Source organism: Jaculus jaculus, chromosome 3, assembly GCF_020740685.1.
Source record: "Jaculus jaculus isolate mJacJac1 chromosome 3, mJacJac1.mat.Y.cur, whole genome shotgun sequence".
In the NCBI taxonomy this organism is placed as follows: domain Eukaryota; kingdom Metazoa; phylum Chordata; class Mammalia; order Rodentia; family Dipodidae; genus Jaculus; species Jaculus jaculus.
The window spans coordinates 104,732,514-104,751,935 of record NC_059104.1 but is presented as its reverse complement, the minus strand read 5'-3'; the positions used below and the strand labels follow the sequence as shown (position 1 = coordinate 104,751,935).

Below are 19,422 nucleotides of genomic sequence, written 5' to 3'. Positions count from 1 at the left end.
GAGTGCTGAGATTAAAGGTGTGTGCTACCACATTCAGCTTATGATAACTTGAGCTTTTAAAGAAACCTAACACAGGACAGATAGAACTCTGTGGGAAAAGAAATCGAGTGAAATACAAAATTATTACTTAAATTAAACATTTTCTAGCCAGGCATGGTGGCACACACCTTTAATCCCAGCATTTAGGAGGCAGAGGTAGGTAAATCACTGTGAGTTCGAGGCCACCCTGAGACTACATAGTGATTTTCTGGTCAGCCTGGACTACAGTGAGACCCTATCTCGAAAAAAAAAACAAAAAATCTGGTTCTTTTACTTATAAAAGTCTCTTTAAATGCTAAGTAAGCTATTATAAGTGAACTTTTTTAAAAGCCATTTACTGTATTGAAATTTGAAAGAAGCACATACCAAATATAGGTTTGCTCTTATGTTTTTATTTGTAAGACAGGAAGTGGAGTAGAAGTCTCAGGCATGCATAATTTTAATCAATTCAGAAGCATGGCTCTGAGATCACTCTCTACTTTCTATTCTCTGCAATAATGCAGAAGATTCACTTACCTATGTGTGCTCATTGCCCCAATCATGAGGACTTCAGTCTTCAAATAGGAGCTTGGGACATTCAGAGTAATTCAAAGCACAGTTGGCTTTCAGGAATTTCATTAATTATAGCATTGATACATCCTACCTGTTTGGCTAGTTTAGTTTATAGTGGATATTCAGGCATTAAGATGAAGTATATTTAGTTTTATTCTCCAATTGTCTTAGTTAGAAAATTTTATAATACTTAAAAATGCAGATACATTAATTACTTAGAATAAATTTTCAGAAAATATTCACAGTTCAAATAGGACTTCATACAGAGTGCTGAGTAGGGTAACATGCCACTGGCACAAATTCTAGTTGTGCCACTTGTAACTGATTACTTAGTCTTTCTATGTCAGCATTCTGTTTCTATTAAATAGAAATTAATCTGTTTTTCAGGGACACCATAGAGATTAGTGATTATTAGAGACAAGAAAGTAATACAGGGTACTAGGTTAGGGGGGAAAAAAAGGCCTCTGACTGTGAATCTTGAATCTTGGCACTGCCACTTACTAGTTAAGTCACTTTGGAGACATTTCCTAACCTCTGTTCTCAGCTTCTCTGTAATGGAGGACTGGTGCAAATTCCTATCTCATAGTGGTTATTACTTGAATTAATATTTGCAGACTACTTAAAAGAGTGCCTGGTACATAGTCCTATTGAAGTGTTTGTGAAATAAATTGTTAATTAAAGTGCCTGGCACCATGTAAACACCCAATAAAGGTCGCTGCTATTTGTATTCAGTATAGACTTGATTCCATGTGAAAACAAACCCTTAAAACTTTGATAGCCATATAACCCCCTTCAGCACATTTTTTAACAATTAGCCAATCTTCAAAGGGGAAAGTGAGGAGAGGTAGGGGATTACCATGGGAGATTGTTTACAATTATGGAAGTTGTCAATAAAAAAAATTAAAAACATCATCCAGTCTTTATTAATACAAGTTGTAAAAGAACAAGAAAAGTTTATACATTTAAGATTATCTCTACTTGGTGAAAGTTTTTTTTTCTTCTGACTAAAACCTTAAATGAAATTAGTAATGTCCAATAAGCCTGACAAATCTGGCCTGTGCATTAGAAGTCACTTGTCTTTAGCTCAAGAGGAGTGCTTCCTTTCTGGCTTGATAAGTGGCCCATATCTCTGCTATTGCTTCTGATACCCTTCCTATTTAGAAGACGGCAAGACAAGATTTCAGTGTATGTGGCCCCAGTGTTTTGTCCAAGAACTGAGAAAGGGTGGGGAAGGTGAAAAAAGGGATTATTGGAAAATATTTATTGAAAATCTTCTATTGCTCATCTTTCTGCTACTTGTATCATGTAAAATGTGAAAGGAGCCTTTCATGAACAAGCATGATGATGATACACCCAGCAGTCCTGCTTAGTGGGAGCAGCACATCACACCTAGAATGTGAAGGAGCTCTAAGCTTTTCTTATCTTCCCTTATTCTTATTCCTTTGAGGGTGGGAAACATCAATTACTTGCTTCTTAGCTTATTGTATCCCTGATTGGTCAAATGGATGTCTTATACTGGTCTGCAAGATTACCTGTCATCACAACTGTGATGATTGTTCCTGTGCCCCCCTGTCAGACAATGAGAGTGGCTTTTTCTTGCCAGTTGAGCAACAAAGTATGTTTTGATGCCAGTGTTGGCAAATAGGTATTCAGTTTGTGCACTGAGTCAGCTTCATTCCTGTTGCTCTCTCTTCTACATTTCACTTGTCAGTGTTCACTTCCCCATGACTGTTATCCTCACTTTCCTACCAGGAAGATGACAGAGGATGTGTCCCTTTCATTGAGGCTAGATAGCTAAATGCTACTGGTAGGTTGAGAAACAAGGCTAAATTTCTCAGCATGAGAAATTTTTAACATTACAAGTTTGACATTTTAAGACAGTGCTGAAAATTAAAAATTGCCTTGGTTGTGATTTATAGAATTTATTTATTTTTTCTCAAAGATTTATTTGCTTTTTTCCTTTTTAGAAAACTGACTTTACTAATAATTTCTCCTTAAATCAAAATTCTGAAAGTATTTAGTAATTATTATTTTATAGCATTAGATGCTAATAAACTATTCAGCATCTTATGCACAACATGTGTTGTTCTCTGGTCTTTGGTGCTCAAGTGCTTTTGGGAACAGCATAATGACATATTTTCAGAGCATGTTAGAAGCACAGCATCCCAGACTCTATCACAGTCTGCATCTTAGCAGTTCCCCCAGGTATGTTTCACTTTCGTCTATTTCTTTATTTCATCCCCACACACAGAATCAGCTCTCTTCCTGTTCTTGGTTCCCATTAGACAGTGAGCAGCACCTTATTTACTTTTTGCAAGGCTTTGTTGTTCCTAAAACACATTGGTAGCTACTCCTGTCATTTAGTGATAATGGTAACAATGGCTTTTGTTATCAGAAGATAAAGGTCAACTTTCAAAGTAAAGAACAGAAAACAATTAGAACAGTTCTAGTTTGTGGTCAGATATATCTGTTGTCTGCTAATGGTTAGACAGAGATAGTTATATAACTCAGCCATGTTGATTTCCATGAGAGTCAATTGATCTATAGTTAAAGATTCTAGCACAAATCCTACCTTTTATAAGTAAGCTTCATCTCAATCCAAGAGAGACAATGTGGATATATCAAGAAATATTAAAATAAGTCTTTCATTTCTGTTTAATGGTAAGGGTATATTCTGGGTTCTATCATCAGTATCTCCAGTTTGAAGTTGGATCAAACTTCCCACTGTGGCATCCTTGCTTCTGTTGTGTAATATAAAAAAGAACAGACCTATATTTTAACACTGGCTTAGTCACTTGCATCTATAGGTACTGGGGCATATCAGTGAGCAAAAATAGGGCCTAATCTTAGCTTCTAAATACTATTCTTTAATGAAAAGAACAATGGCTTCCTAGAGACATGGTGATATTTTGGCTAGGGTAGGGAAAATATGAGATAAGCTTAGAAGATTTGGTAGCAAAAGATAAGGAAGTACTTAAAGTAAAATAAAAAAATTTTAAAGATGGAAGTGGATTGAAAAGAAAGACACAGGTGTTGATATGAATTAACACTTAATAGCCCAAGCTTAGAACCATTTTAGCATAAAAAAATTTTCTTTTTCAATTCAACTTCATTTCAATTCAATTGGAATTCAAAGTAAATATTTAGAACAATATATAATATGGCAATGTAATAAATAAGAAACTGTTCCTAGAGAGAAATTGTGATTAATGAGGTAATAGGTTTGTTTATTAGTGAGATTCAACCATTTTACAATGTACACATATTATATTTCATACATCACATTATATCCCATAAGTATCTATTATATATTATTTGGCAGCTAAAAGTAAAAAACAAAATTATAAGGCATGAGGGGAAACAAAACCTAACCATTATTATAAGTACTCACTGATTTTACATTTGCAAATGCTAAAACTAGTGAGTAAACACTGAAAGTAAAACAGGATGGGCTGGAGGGATGGCTTAGCTGTTAAGGAATTTGCCTGCAAAGTCAAAGGACCCAGGTTCAATTCCCCAGGACCCACAATAGCCAGATGATGTACAAGGGGGCACATGAGTCTGGAGTTCGTTTGTAGTGGCTGGAGGCCCTACATTCTCTCTCTCTTTCTTTATTAAATAAAAATAAAATATTGCCAGGCGTGGTGGCGCACACCTTTAATCCCAGCACTTGGAAGGCAGAGGTAGGAGGGTTGCCATGAGTTCAAGGCCACCCTGAGATGACAGAGTTAATTCCAGGTCAGCTGGACCAGAGTGAGACCCTACCTCGAAAAACCACAAAAAAAATAAATAAATAAAAATAAAAATAAAATATTAAGCCGGGCGTGGTGGCGCACGCCTTTAATCCCAGCATTTAGGAGGCAGAGGTAGGAGGATCGCCATGAGTTCGAGGCCACCCTGAGAGTACAGAGTTAATTCCAGGTCAGCCTGGACCACAGTGAGACCCTACCTTGAAAAACCAAAAAAATAAAAAATAAAATAAAATATTAAAAGAAAAGGATATTCATGGTCTCAATGTCTCTTCTCTGTTTCTTTTAATTTATTTTTATTTACTTATTTACAAGCAGAGAGAGAGAAAAAAAGAATGGGTGGGCCAGGGCCTCTGCCCTCTCCACTGTAAAAGAACTCCAGATGTATATGCCACTTTGTGCCTCTGGTTTTATGTGGGTACTGGGGAATTGAACCCTGGTCATTGGGCTTTGAAGGCAACCACCTTAATCGCTGAGCCATCTCTCCAGCCTTTGGTGTCTCTTTTCAAAACCATTTATTAATTGCAAGAGGAAGGATAGTAACTTCTTACTGGGAAAACCCAGAAAACACAGCCTTAATCAAGTAATCAAAGTCAAACCTCACAAGTAAGTAGCTCTAATAACACATACCCCTTCCTTATATGGTACACATACCCCTTCCTTATATGGTGCACTGAAACCAGCACATCACCTCTGTTAGGCTGTGCTCAAAAAGTCCTTATCCTCATCTAATTGTGAGAAAGCATTAGACCGCCCCAGTTTTATTGAAGGTCTACAAAATATAAGAGTAGTGCTCTTTCAAGACATAAACAAGGAAAAACTGAGGAATTATATCAAATTGGAGAAGACTCGAGAGAAGAGGGGTGATTCTAAATACACCATGGAATCCTGAACTAAAAAGGAACATCAGTGAGAAACACTGAAGACTGTAAATTGGTTTATTGGTATTATTGAGTAAATGTCACTTTCTTGGTTTTGATCATTGTGCTGTGGTTATGTAACCTGTTAACATGAGAGGAAGCTGAGTGAAGGCTATTGGAAATGCTCCTGACTTTATTGTCTCTAGAAATCTGCATGAATTTCAAAAGAAGAAGCTTAAAAAGATACAAGGTAGATTCAAGATTGTGTGGCCTAAGTTTTATGACAAAGTAGTTCAGAAAAAAAAAAAAGTTTTCTTTCCAACATGACCTCAAATCTAAGTCTGGTTTAGAGAAAGAAATGCCCAAGTGATTGCTTCCATAATGCTTGCCAGAAGTTAGTGATGATGCTCTATAGCTCTTTTGTGTTGCTGTGAGACTTTCTTACGTGTTTCTATAGTGGCTAACACATTTATGGTGTTCATATGTTTAATGAAGGGATGAATGAATTGGCTGATGTGATAAAGTGTAAATACAGTGGGCTTTCTATATATGTGGGCTCTATATCCTGAGATAGATGGAAACCACAGATGGAAAACAGTCCCTAGGGAAAAGTTTTTATATTGTTGTTGATGGATACTATGTAATTAGACCTAGGAAAGTTTTATCTGTACTAAACCTGTGAAGACTTTTCTTGTTATTATGTCCTAAGAAGTTCAGTATGACAACTTGTTTACATAGCCTCTGTACTGTACTGAGTATCATAAATAATCTACATATGACTTAAAGTATACACAAGAAATATGTAGGTTATGCAAATATCACACCATTTTATATAAAGGACATGAATGTCTCTGGATTTGAGTGTCCATTGGAGATACTGCAGTAAACCCTTTATAGAAACTGAAGGACAATTATTGAGCCCAATCCATTTTAGTAAATGATTAAAAAGTACATCCTGGGCTGGAGGGATTGCTTAGTGGTTAAGGCATTTGCCTGCAAAGCCAAAGGACCCAGGTTTGATTCCGTGGGACCCACGTTAGCCAGATGCACAGGAGGCACATGTATCTGGAGTTCATTTGCAGTGGCTATAGACCCTGGCACACCCATATTCATTCTCTCTCTCTGTCTCTCTTTCTCTCCCTCCTCTTTCTCTGTCAAATAAATAAATAAAAATAAAATATTTTTTAAAGTACATCCTGAATTTCAGTCCTGTATAATTCACCTATTTGCTTACCCCTTACTGCACTATATGCCTTTTTTTTTTTGTTTTTTTGTTTTTTTGTTTTCAAGACAAGGTGTGGCTGTAGCCCAGGCTGACCTGGAATTAGTCTCAGGCTGGCCTCAAACTCATAGCAATTCTACCTCTGCCTGTGCTGGGATAAAGGTGAGCACCACCACACCTAGAACTATATGTTTTTAACAGGAAGTTATAGGCTGTGAATGAAGAAAGCTACTCAAATCTCTGTGAAACTATGTTTCAAGAGTGTTATATATATATTTATGAATTCTTAATCCTCTCATCAGGTGATTACAGATATAAAAACAAGACTGAAACTGAACCATCACAGACACAATGAAAGAGCCCAAGACCACGTGCCAGGCCGCCTTCCCCACAGGCTTGTGCTCCCTCTTTGAGCTTATTTCACCAAGGAGGTTCAGAATGACATAACTCTGTCTTGCTGTTTGGAGACATTGAAACTTTACAGTGCTATTTGGAGAGTTTCTTCAACTTGTGTATACTAAAAAACTCATCCTGTGATTATGGTTTAAAGTGCATTCATTATTGTACCTATTTCAGGCTCTCCAAACACATATCCCAAAGCTTCTTGGACTTTTTCTGTCTAAGAGAAATACACCTTTTTCTCTTGAAACCAGATTTGCACATCTAATGCTTAACTTATTCAAGAGTACAGTTTTTTTCTAGAAAATTAGAACATAGATCTCTGTGTACACAGAAGTTAGGTGGTGACAGGAGTGGTTCACTGAGGTTGAATACAAAAGATAAGGACCTTTTGGCATCATTTCGGAGAGTGGATTATAGGGCTAAAGTGAGGTTGCTTTGTAAAGAGATGTGATTGGTATCACCTGGCCCATGCTTCACATAGACACCCACCAAGTAGAAACTGTGTCCAACTCTTTCTCTAAGTGTACCTTCTTTTCTCATTCTCCCTTATGCTCCAGCTAAATTTTTCCTACCCCTCCTGTGTAGTCCCCCTGGACCTTTTTACCTTTTTCTCTGATGCAATCATTGGTAATGTTGGTTCTGCTGAAGTACTGACACCCACATCTGCGCTCTTTGCATTTTTCATCTTTCATCTATTTTTGAGTGGGAGGGGATCAGTTTTGAGATAGGGTCTCATTCTAGCTCAGGCTGACCTGGAATTCACTATGAAGTCTCAGGGTGGCCTCGAACTCACAGTGATCCTCCTATCTCTGCTTCCTGAGTGCTAGGATTAAAGGTGTGCGCCAGCACTTGGCTTCATATTTCATCTTATTTAATCCTCACAGTATCCTGTCTAGGCAGTGGGTTGTCCTCCCAGAAATAGATTTGAAAACAATAGTTCAGGGAAGTTAAATACCTATCTCTATGAGATTTGAAGATAAAAAGTGGCAAAATTAGAAGACAACTGTAGTTCTTCCTAACTCATTGTGACAGGATGTTAATACTGCTATTGCTGCATACCTGTTCTTTTTTTTTAATTATTTTTATTTATTTATTTGAGAGCGACAGACAAAGAGAGAAAGAGGGAGACAGAGAGAATTGGCATGCCAGGCCCTCCAACCAGTGTAAACAAACTCCAGACACGTGCACCCCCTTGTGCATCTGGCTAACGTGGGTCCTGGGGAATTGAGCCTCGAACTGGGGTCCTTAGGCTTCACAGGCAAGCACTTAACCGCTAAGCCATCTCTCCAGCCTTGCATACCTGTTCTTATGTCAGCAAGCTGAGAGAATGCTTTGTCTGAGTTACCAGCATATGTGTTGACTCAAAGTGCAAGCAACACAGCAGTTTACACATTAGCTCCTCACAACAGCTGCTCACTAGGTATGTTTACTGTTGCAGCTTTACAGATGGGGAAACTAAGGTTCGCAGGTACTGACCCTCATTCAAGTGCCTGTCTGTCTGGTAATAGAAACTGGATCCACTACTTTCTCAGGCTTCATTTAAGTTTCCTACGCATGTACTGCAGGCTTACCATATGGGTAAGCTTGCATCTTTACCAAAGATCACTGAGTATTTGTGTGTACATATTGAAGGCATTTGAGTGTAGCATAAATGTATTCTGCATATACAATCTGAATTCAGCATGACTAAGATTTATAAGGATAAAGCTTACAATTGTTTTGAAGTATAATCCCAGTGTAACCTATAAATTATGATGGTAATAAGTGACCTGTGGTCTGGCTGTACAACATTATATGTTAATGAGCTATTCAGATTGATATCTTGAGTACCTGCCTGAAGCAGTATGTACAGACCAATGCTTAGAGAACTATTAGTTGACTCAAAAGGTTGTATGTGTGCTACCTGGAGTCAGAGAACCATTCACTTACTTGTTTGACTTTGATTTCTTTCCTTATAGATCATATGAGTTAAAAAGCACATTATTAATTATCAAGTAGTTAAAGTCCTGTGCATATGAAAGTCACAATGGTTGTCCACATCAGTGACTTTTCTTTTACCCTTAAAATATATAACTTAAGAGCTGGGTATGATAGCACACACAAGTAATCCTAACACTTGGGAAGGTGAGGCAAAAAAGATGATGAATTCAAGACCAGCCTGGGATACATAGTAAGACACTTTCAAAAAAAAAAAAAAAAAAAGTTTTAAGGTCTTCTGGTCTCTCACTCATTTGATAGGAACTCTCAGTCTGCATATTCACTCGTTCAACGGTATTTATTATTTACTTTTCATTGTGCTAGTTTCTAGGAAAATGTAAGATAGATGTCATCTTGGACCTCAGAGTGAATAGTGGGAATAGTATGTTATAAAGTGTGTCACAGAGAAATGCAAGTATAACCAGGTGTGGTGGTACACATCTTTAATCCCAGCACTTGAGAGCCAGAAGTAGGAGGATTGTTGTCAGTTCAAGGCCAGCCTGAGACTACAGAGAGAATTCCAGGTCAGCCTAGGCTAGAGCAAGACCCTGCTTCAAAAAAACAAACAAAAAAAAAAAGAAAAGAAAAGAAAAGCAAGTGTAGTTTGGGAACATAGATTAAAATAACATTTATTTCCATTCCAATAGATTTCGGTTTTGGAAATTTCTTTAAAAGTGGTGAACTGCTGGCAACATGGTGTGGCAGCCCGCCGTATGCAGCCCCAGAAGTCTTTGAAGGGCAGCAGTATGAAGGACCACAGCTGGATATTTGGGTATAGCTTTGCTTTGCTGTGTTAAATGTACCTGTAATGACTCTTGAAGCTCCTGGCACTCAACACACAAAGAGTTCATACTCTCCCCATCCACTGGATTGTAGTCACTCAGAACAGCTTGAAGTGCCTCCCTAGGAAGGAATTGTCATCCTAATATTAGCAGTGATTAAAGTTAAGCAGTAAGCAAAATGATCAAACTCAGATCATTTGGCATTTAATATACTTACTATAAGGGTTAAGAAAATTTCAAATTATGAGAACAATAGTAATTTTGGAAATAAGTTTGTCAGTCCAGTTGATTGATTTTAAAAGCCCTAAGGAGAACCAGAAAGACATTCTCCCTGGGAAGTGACTGCATTGTTTTTTTCCCTAGAGCATGGGGGTTGTGCTTTATGTCCTTGTCTGTGGAGCTCTCCCTTTTGATGGACCAACTCTTCCAATTTTGAGGCAGAGGGTTTTGGAAGGACGATTCCGGATTCCATATTTCATGTCAGAAGGTAACAAGCTGCTCATCATGTTCATGGTGTTTTATAGAATTTGCTCCAAGTGAAGTCTTGTCAAAGTTCCTTGCTGAGAATATGGGTAACAGATAAAATGACTGACTCTTTGTAAAAGCCATAGGACTGTACAGCACTCTCCATATAGATGAGACAAATTCCAGCCTTCCCTCTTGTAGCTGAGAACAGAAGTTACCCAGATCAAAAGTAGCAGGTTTTTCCATTCACTCTGGGCTTATAAATGCCTGAAGTTTATTTTAGATTTAAAGAAGCACTTCATAGAGAAGTTTACCACCATTTTTTACTCTTAAGTATGAAATGGGTTTGCAAAAATAAAAGATTTTAAATTAGACGTCAGTTGGCAGAACTCTGGTGAATTAAGTTGAAATGCCACAATCCTTAGCTGTCTCATTGGATTGTTATATAAGCGGTGGTTAGATTTACTCCTTAGTTTTGTTTTTGGTTTTCTTTCCTGCCTCGTTTCCCATAACTATACAAGTAGTTTTCTTGAATAATTAAGAGCACATGCTTTGGAGCTAGACAACTTGGTTGAAATCCTGACTTTAGCACTTGCTGCCCTTGTTGTATTGCCGAGTCTTTTCTCCTTTCTATACCTCAGTTCCTCATCTGTAAAATAGAATTAATAGTCTCTGCTCAACAGGTGTCATGAGGATGATTAAATTTCTCTGTGCAAAGCATTTAACATTGTGCCTGCTGCACAGTGACCAGTAGGTTAGCTTAGGGAAGGCTGGTAAAGAGCCCCATGTCAGCTCAGCATTAGCTAGCACTCACTCAGTTGCATCTGCAGTTTGCTTAGAGTCAGTCAGCAGCACTGATGAAAAAACCACTAGCCCACTGGAGAGAGCTCATTATCTTACCTATATGGGCTTGGTGATCCATCCTTGGATGTGACTGAGGATCAGTTTATTATTTGTTTGTTCTAGGAATGAAGCTTAGTTTTGTTTTGCTTTTAATGGAAATCTAAGTCTGACTAGATACACTTGAAAAAATACTGTAGAAAAGCTTATTTAGCACACAGTTGTGCTTAATGCTCTCTTGTTTTTCTTAAGTATTTGCTCATATATGAACTTGACCAGTCTGTCTTTCATGGATTTGTTTACTCATTTGACTTTCTGCTTTCCAGTGAAGAATACAGAAAATAACACTGTTGTACAAAGCAAATAGCTTTTAAAGAGAAAGTGGATCTATGTGATTATTATAACATTGTGTTTTCTATAGATTGTGAGCACCTTATTCGAAGGATGTTGGTCCTTGACCCATCCAAACGGCTAACCATAGCTCAAATCAAGGAACATAAGTGGATGGTCATAGAAGTTCCTGTACAAAGACCGATTCTTTACCCACAAGAGCAAGAAAATGAACCGTCCATTGGAGAATTTAATGAACAGGTTCTTCGATTGATGCACAGCCTTGGAATAGATCAACAGAAGACCATTGAGGTAAAATAATTACAGATTTGACTAAAGAAGTACTATGATTCTTCTGCATTTAATAACTTGACGTTTCACACCTGTCATCCTGGTCTTTTAACACATCCATCCCCAGCACCTGGGCATAATGTTCAGCATTCCCTTATGAATACATCATACTCTATTTATACTTGGTTTTATTCAACTTCCATCTGCCTAAAAGTTCAAGACAGAGGCTTACAGAGGACTCAAAAAGCCCGAGACAGAAGCTTATAAATAACAAGGTAGAGGGTTTCTTCTGCGATAAAGCATGAAGTTAGTTTCATGTTGTTATTAAACTAGTTTATAAAAAAATGTAAATGTGCAGGTGTGGAATGAGGCTAAGGACTGAGGAGTAAAAAAGAAGAGAAGGCACCAGGTTTAAGAAAATCAGTGAGATTTAGGAGTACCAGAGAAACCAAGAAGGCATTGGAGTCTTTATTTGAAAATGTTCATGTTCATGAAACTGAAATGGTCATGAACCTCAAAAGTTTCTCTCGGCTTTTATTCCTGTTAGAAGGTTTATAAAATATACATAATACCTCCGCAGTAACACCAACAAAATTGTTATTTTAAGGAGGATGCTTAATAAGAAAGAATATAATATCAACTGACTCCTTGTTTGTTATGAAATACCAGGCTCCAGGCTGTGCTGCATTGTCACCTGTGGTAGCCATAGGGAAAACTAAACTGACTGTTCTGCTTGCTTGTCATGTGCATAGTTCTTTTCTGTACTTGTCTGTCATGTAGACCTAGAACAGCAGCTGTATGTGGGGGCCTGCTTTGCCTATGGTTTTTAACTGAGAGTGCTGCACATCCATAGTGCCCACACAGAACCCACACAAATTGCTAGGTGAGATTAGAAGCCAAAGGAACTGTTGTTTCTCTATTGCATTAGCATCCAGGGAAAGCTGGCAAGCAAGAAATGTGAAAATTTGGGAAGCAAGTTTATTTTCAAGGTTTCAAAAGGGTGGGGCTGCAAAAACAAGAGGAAAATATTACCTAAGAATGGAGACACAGTGTCTCTCCATCTAGCATCCAGATGTCATTCTCCAACCCAAAATAGTCACCAGAAAGTTCCCTAAAGGTTTTAAGTATTCATTTTAGAGTTGTCAGTGATTTGAACTTGAATCGGACCAATGGAATTGGAACTTGTGAGCTAAGGGTGCTAACTAACCTTACATACATATATTTATAGCTGTAAGATGGAACCGTATGACAGCATTGGGAGTGTCTACATGAGACACTGATGGCTTTTTTTTCCCCTCTCAGTACAGAAAAATAATGAATTCTAATAACATAGTAGGGCCAAATAAGTCATTTAGAGGTACCAGCCTTTATGTAGTAATACTAGAGAGTTGAAATTTTATGCCTTCCGGACTACATTAAAGGCATTTCACTTTGAGGCATAATTTGTTACTTTATTTTTTCATTTGAAAGTTGTTTGATATCTAAAAATTAATGAATAAGAATATGTATCTAAAATCTCAAGCCAGGGCTGGAGAGATGGCTTAGTCATTAAGGCACTTGCCTGCAAAGCCTAAGGACCCAGATTTGACTCTCCAGAACCCACATAAGCCAGATTTACAAGGTGACGCATTCACACGAGGTGACACATGTCTGGAGTTGGATTGCAGTGGCTAGAAGCCCTGGCTCACCAATTCTCTCCTCTCTCTCTCTCTCTTTTTCTGTGTGTGTCTCTTTCTTATATGAAAAAAAAAAAATCTCAAGCCAATTATTGTGGAAATTTATGTGAGTGGATTTTAGAGGGCTCAGCACATGGCTTCTCAGCCCCATGTCCTTGGACAGAATATCATAGCAACAGGAACAAGTGAAGAAGCTATTCTTCACTTCCTGAAAGACAAGAGGTAGATAGATGGGTGCTGCTATTGTTGTTATCTTCAGAACACAATTCTACCTTCCCTTTTAAAGAGATATAGATCATTGAGTTGGTTGTTATGGTTTTGTGCCTTCAGCACCTGTCTTCTCATTCAGTCTTTGCAGAACAAGAGCTACAACCATTTTGCTGCCATTTATTTTTTGTTGGTGGAACGTCTGAAGTCACATAGGAGCAGTTTTCCTGTGGAACAGAGACTTGATGGCCGCCAGCGCAGGCCTAGTACCATTGCTGAACAAACAGTTGCCAAGGTAATACCCCATTAGCCAGTAGTCCCCTGTTCACTGTTGATACTTTTTTTTTATCATGTGGTAGTAAGGATTAGGATTTCATCTACTACTCTTTTTTCCTGGGAAGTTTGTTTCTGTCATTCATTAGATTCTCGGAGGTTTTAGTACCTTCCTACTTTTAAGGATTACCTATATTTCAAATCTTTGTTCTTTCTTTAAGAGATAGGTTTTTTGTTTTTGTTTGTTTTTTGTAGTGTTGGAAGAACAAACCCAGGGCCTCATATGTGGTAGACAAGTACTCTGCCATGTCCCTGGCCTGAGGTATTTCATTTACTTGGTAATTTTGAAAATTAATATAACTAGCTTATATATTCAGTTTCACTTAACAGCATTTTTTCCTATAACAAAACTTTATTGAATGATTATAATATAAATATACTAGGGGCTAGAACATATGGAACATAGCCGTTGTCTTTGGAGACATACCATAGAAGCAAACAAAGATTATGTAAAAAAAAAAAAAGACAATAAATGCTGCTCAAGAGCTGGGGACACAGGAGAGGCACATCTGAATGGGAAGGACTTCATGGGAAAGATGACATTTAAAATAGATTATGAATGTAGAGAACTTTACTAGGAAGATGTAGGACTTGAAGGCATTATGGGTAGGCAGAAGAAGCACATGAGATAAGCAGAAGTAATGTTCATGTGGCCACTGTGAACCTTGTTCTAATTAATTCAGTCCACTTGAAGAAAATAAAAATAGTAAATGGGGCTGGACATGGTGGCGCATGTCTTTAATCCCAGCACTCAGGAGGCTGAGTTAGGAGGATCTCCATGAGTTCGAGGTCACCCTTACACTACATAGTGAGTTTTAAACAATTTATAGGATTATAACAAAATTTTGCATTGGTTTATAGCAGAATATTCTAAGGAAAAAATAAAGTAAAAATCTTGATTTTAATAGGTACATTATGTATTTTCCACATATAAATAAACTGTCATACATATGATAACAATATGCTATAAAGTTTGGGGTATATCAGAGGCCTCCCTGACCAACAACTCACTGGGAGGTCTCCCACCCTGGCACCGGCATTTTAGTTGACTAATTTTTGAAAAGAAAAAGTTGTAAACCCCTGAAGTGTCCCACAATGTAAGCTCAAGGAAGAATGATGTGCAGCACTTTTTTTTGTAGCTTTTACCATCTAGTTAATACTGACAGTTTGTTATTGTTACTTCATTTCTTATCTCATGGAATGTATTCAACAATATTAACATTGAAATATATCTAATATAAATTATATTCTAGTTATACTCATAGTATTGAGATATAGTTAAGGATGGGTGGGATCCTTGAAAACTGTCAGGTTGAAGCTCCAACAAGGAACCATTAAATAATACCTGAGAACAAAACTCAATCATTTTGCTCTCTAATTGCTGTGTGTTTGGAATCATTTAAGACTATACAAAAAGGAAGAAAATTAACATTACTAGGCTGAGGACTTCCCATATTACCTGTCACAACACTAACTTCATTGTGAAATCAGTTTTAATACCTATTGTTATAGAGAAAGAAAAGACTCAGGGCTGGAGAGGTGGCTTAGCAGTTAAGCACTTGCCTGTGAAGCCTAAGGACCCCGGTTTGAGGCTCGATTCCCCAGGACCCATGTTAGCCAGATGCACAAGGGGGGACATGAATCTGTAGTTCATTTGCAGTGGCCCTGGCATGCCCATTTTCTCTCTCTCTCTCTCTCTCTCTCTCTCTCTGCCTCTTTCTCTCTGTCTGTCGCTCTCAAATAAATAAATAAAAATAATTTTTTTAAAATTTTTAAAATGTTACAAAAGAAAAGAAAAGATTCAGAGAAGTTAGATCACAGAATTAGCAAGTGATGGAGCCTGAAATCAAACCCTGGCCTTGAGAGAGAAGCTAGGATCTCAAACAATTTTGTCCCTTTTGGTTTTTTGAATTTAAAAGTCACCATCCTATATCCCTTGAAGTTACTATAGCAAGAAAGATATAGACTGTTCCTCTGCTTTTCAGTATAGTATGACAACTGTCCTCCTTGGATGTTTTATAATGTTTGTTATATTCAAAACGCATCCAGCAGCTCCATCTTTAAGATTAACTGTTGCCAGTTGTCTTAAGGAAAATAACATTTCGAATTCCTTCCTTAAAGAGAGACTATTAATGCTTATTTACTTAGTTAATAGGGGAGACAGGAGAATGAACTTAAAACCATCTAGAGGAAGCTGAGCATAATGGTATACATCTGTAATCCTAGCACTTAGGAGATGGAGACAAGACAATCAGGAGTTCAAGGCCAGCCTCACCTATGTGAGATCCTGTCTTTAGAAAAACAAATGTTGAAGTGAGAGAAAGAGACAGATAGAACAGAAAGCAGGAAAGGGAGAGAGGGAAGAGGAAAGGAAAAGGAAATGAAAAACAATCCACTGCTTTTGATAGTAGGTTGCGTTCAGGAGCAGAACTTTTACAACAACAACTTTTCTTCTTCTATTGCTCCAGCAGGCCATGCTCAAACTGCATCTTCTCAAATGAAGGGGGACCTTTCTGTCACCCCTCAGTAATTGGTGCTTTTCTTTGTCTTCACTTTTGCCAAGATATAGGTACCATTTCGTGTGTGTGAGAGAGACCTAACAGACTGACCTGACAAACTGACTTACTTCATGTCCTTGTATTGGAATTAGTTGTGGGGATATCTGTCTAAGCTAGGACTTTGTCTATTTAATGAAAGAGACACTGTCTGTTGGTTGAACTAAACAAAGGACATTCTTTGATTCCTTACAAAGACTAACTTCCTTGTTACCTGTGTGAAAGCTGTATGTCACATCATGGGATAGGAATTAAGTTCTCTACAACCAATTTCAGAATATCTAATACTAAGATTTTGAATATAATACCTAGTACCTCTTATATATTTTATCAGATCTGTTCTGGAATTTCTCATGAATAGCTCTTTATCTATTATCATCCCAGAAAAAAAATTATTTTAAGAATTTGGTGTATATATATATGTGTGTGTGTGTGTGTGTGTGTGTGTGTGTGTGTACATACATACATACGTACGTACATACGAAAACTATTAATGCTCCTATACTGTCTATTACCATATTTTCAGGCACAAACTGTGGGGCTCCCAGTGACCATGCATTCACCGAACATGAGGTTGATGCGATCTACCCTACTCCCACAGGCATCCAATGTGGAGGCCTTTTCATTCCCAGCATCTGGCTGTCAGGCAGAAGCTGCGTTTATGGAAGAAGAATGTGTTGACACTCCAAAGGTATGGATAGGTGTGTTTGAGAGACTCAGTGTGTCTGGAGATTTCAGTTTGGTCCATAACATTGTAGTGTGATTCTGATTTCTTTAGGTTAGTCTGGAATGTTGTTTTGTGGAGAATCTTAGAAACAAAAATGTTTAGAGATCAACTCTCATCATTGTTTAACCATTACAACTGTTATGTAGCATAACTTGTGATGCTTCATGTATAGCTCTCAAAAGCCCTCTTTCAACTTCCTTAACCAGTTTTCCCTTCAAGTTTTAAGATTTTTCACAAATGTTTGGGTTTGTTTGTTCAACAAATTATAATTTTGAAAACAAAATGTCATCTGTTGTGCTAAATTGGACTTTGTTATCATTGCCTTTTCTGCTGAGCAAACTACAGTTATAAAATAATAGACTGTTTTTGACTAGCAAAACATCACTTTGGTCCAGCTTGGATATGCTTAAAGTTTGCATTTAGAGCAATCAGCAAAGCAGGGAGAAAGCCTCCAACATGTCTTTGCCATGAATGCATAAAGAACTATAAAAATTAAATACCAATCCCCCCCAAAAAAATCTTGCAGTCAGTAAATGGGCCAGTGGAATGAACAGACAGTTCACAAAGAAGAAATATAAATGGCCAACAAACATTTTCTAAAAATGTTCAATCTTTAGCCCAGTTTGAGTGGCTATCATCAAGAAAACTAATGGCATCAAAGGCTGGTAAGGTTGTAGAGAGAGAGAGGCACCTTTATTCATTGTTAGTGGGAGTATAAACTGGTGCAATCTCTATTGAAATGAGTGTGGGGGGTTTTCAGAAAGTTAAAATTTGAGCTACCATATACACTCCTGGACATATACCCAAAGGACTCTGTCCTACCACAGAGATACTTTTACATCTGTGTTCATTGCTTCTCTGCTCACAATTGGTAGAAACCTAAATGTCCATCACCTGATGATTGGTTGGATAATGAGAATGTGGTACACACAATGGAATTTTACTCAGCTGTAAAGAAAAACTAAATTATGAAATTTTCAGGAAAATTGGTAGAATTGGAAAAAATTATACTGAGGTAACCCAAACCCAGAAAGACAAAAATGGTGTATTATCTATCTGTTGTGGATCCTAACTATTAATGTTTATATATAAGTAAATAAGAGGATGTGAGAATGAGTGCAGACTGTGAATCAAGATAGGAGAGCATGAGAGGAACAACAGGAGATGAGAAAAGAGGAGAGAGAACAAAAGGAAACATGTACTATGAAAATAGGAGGCTTAGGGCTGCAGGGATGGCTTAGCAGTTAAGGCATTTGCCTGTAAAGCCAAAGGACCCAGGTTCAATTCTCCAGGTCCCATGTTAGCCAGATGCACAAAGTGGTGCATGTGTCTGGAGTTCGTTTGCAGTGGCTGGAGACCCTGGCACATCCATTGTCTGTCTTTCTCTCTCTCCTTCTTTCTGTCAAATAAATAAATAAAAATAAAATATTTTTTAAAAAAAGAAAAGAAAATATGAGGCTTAAATGGAAAGTGTTGGGGGGAAAGGGGATAAGGGAAACAGTTGAAACCACAAAATAATGAAACCGAATTTTTTTGCCTAGTTTAAAAAAAAATTAAGTTTGTATTTAGTGTAGTACATAAAGTTGGCTGCTACATATAGAAGATGACAGTTTCTTCCATGCAGTGGATTTCTTCTAACTTCTAATATGTATACTTAGCATCAGGTGATATAAAGAATCAAACTATTAGACAGCAGAATACCATAAAAGAATGCAGGTCTTGGAGGAGTATGTTCAAACTGCTGTTACTAAATTATGTGAACCTGGAAAAGGTGACTAACCTGTTTGAATCTTACACTTTTCTCTTGTGTAAAATGAGAATACCATCTTTCTGAAAACGTGAGAATTAATTAAAATAATGTATAGTTTTGGCAAACTTTAGATATTCAATAAATATTGGTTTCTGTGCCTTTTTAGGTAATAAGATGAGTCAGACTCACTGCCTCATTGCCTGCTAAACTGGTCTGGCAAGAAGAATATTGCACAGAACTGTAGGCAACATGCCACATTCAGAATAAATTGATAACACAAAATAGCATTAGTCACATAAGAAAGTATAAGTGAAAGACTAGAAAGAGGTAGGAAGAGTTGCTTTTAGCGTTTGATCAGAAAGCTATGTGGTTAACATAGTAGGGAATTATAGAGTGGGATGGAGTCTAGATGAGTGGAGGCTAAGGTAGGATTATCTTCAATAGAGGGCAGAGCCTAAAGAAAAGCAAACAATAGGAAATCCTTGTTCCATCTAAACCAGAACACTTGTTCAGGTTAAGGAAAGGGTCATACGAAGGGAAACTGAAACATGTTTAGGTTAGCTTTGAGTAGCAAATCAACTTGCTCTTTAGGCGGACGTTCTCAAGGTGGGAAGTGGTAAAGTATGAGGTGAGATAGCTAATCATGTTGGACATCAGTTGAAGAC

The 19,422-nt window shown here is 37.5% G+C and overlaps 1 protein-coding gene across 2 annotated transcripts in view; it reads left to right on the top strand.

Annotated features, from left to right (window-relative positions):
- Positions 1 to 19,422, top strand: part of Sik2 (salt inducible kinase 2) — a 144,186-nt gene that overhangs the window by 105,098 nt on the left and 19,666 nt on the right. For both annotated transcript variants that reach the window (XM_045145673.1, XM_045145672.1), the window contains exons 5-9: positions 9,449 to 9,573; positions 9,947 to 10,070; positions 11,310 to 11,530; positions 13,535 to 13,687; positions 16,807 to 16,971. In XM_045145673.1, coding sequence (XP_045001608.1) covers positions 9,449 to 9,573; positions 9,947 to 10,070; positions 11,310 to 11,530; positions 13,535 to 13,687; positions 16,807 to 16,971 — 788 coding nt within the window. The remainder of the gene's footprint in view (positions 1 to 9,448; positions 9,574 to 9,946; positions 10,071 to 11,309; positions 11,531 to 13,534; positions 13,688 to 16,806; positions 16,972 to 19,422) is intronic.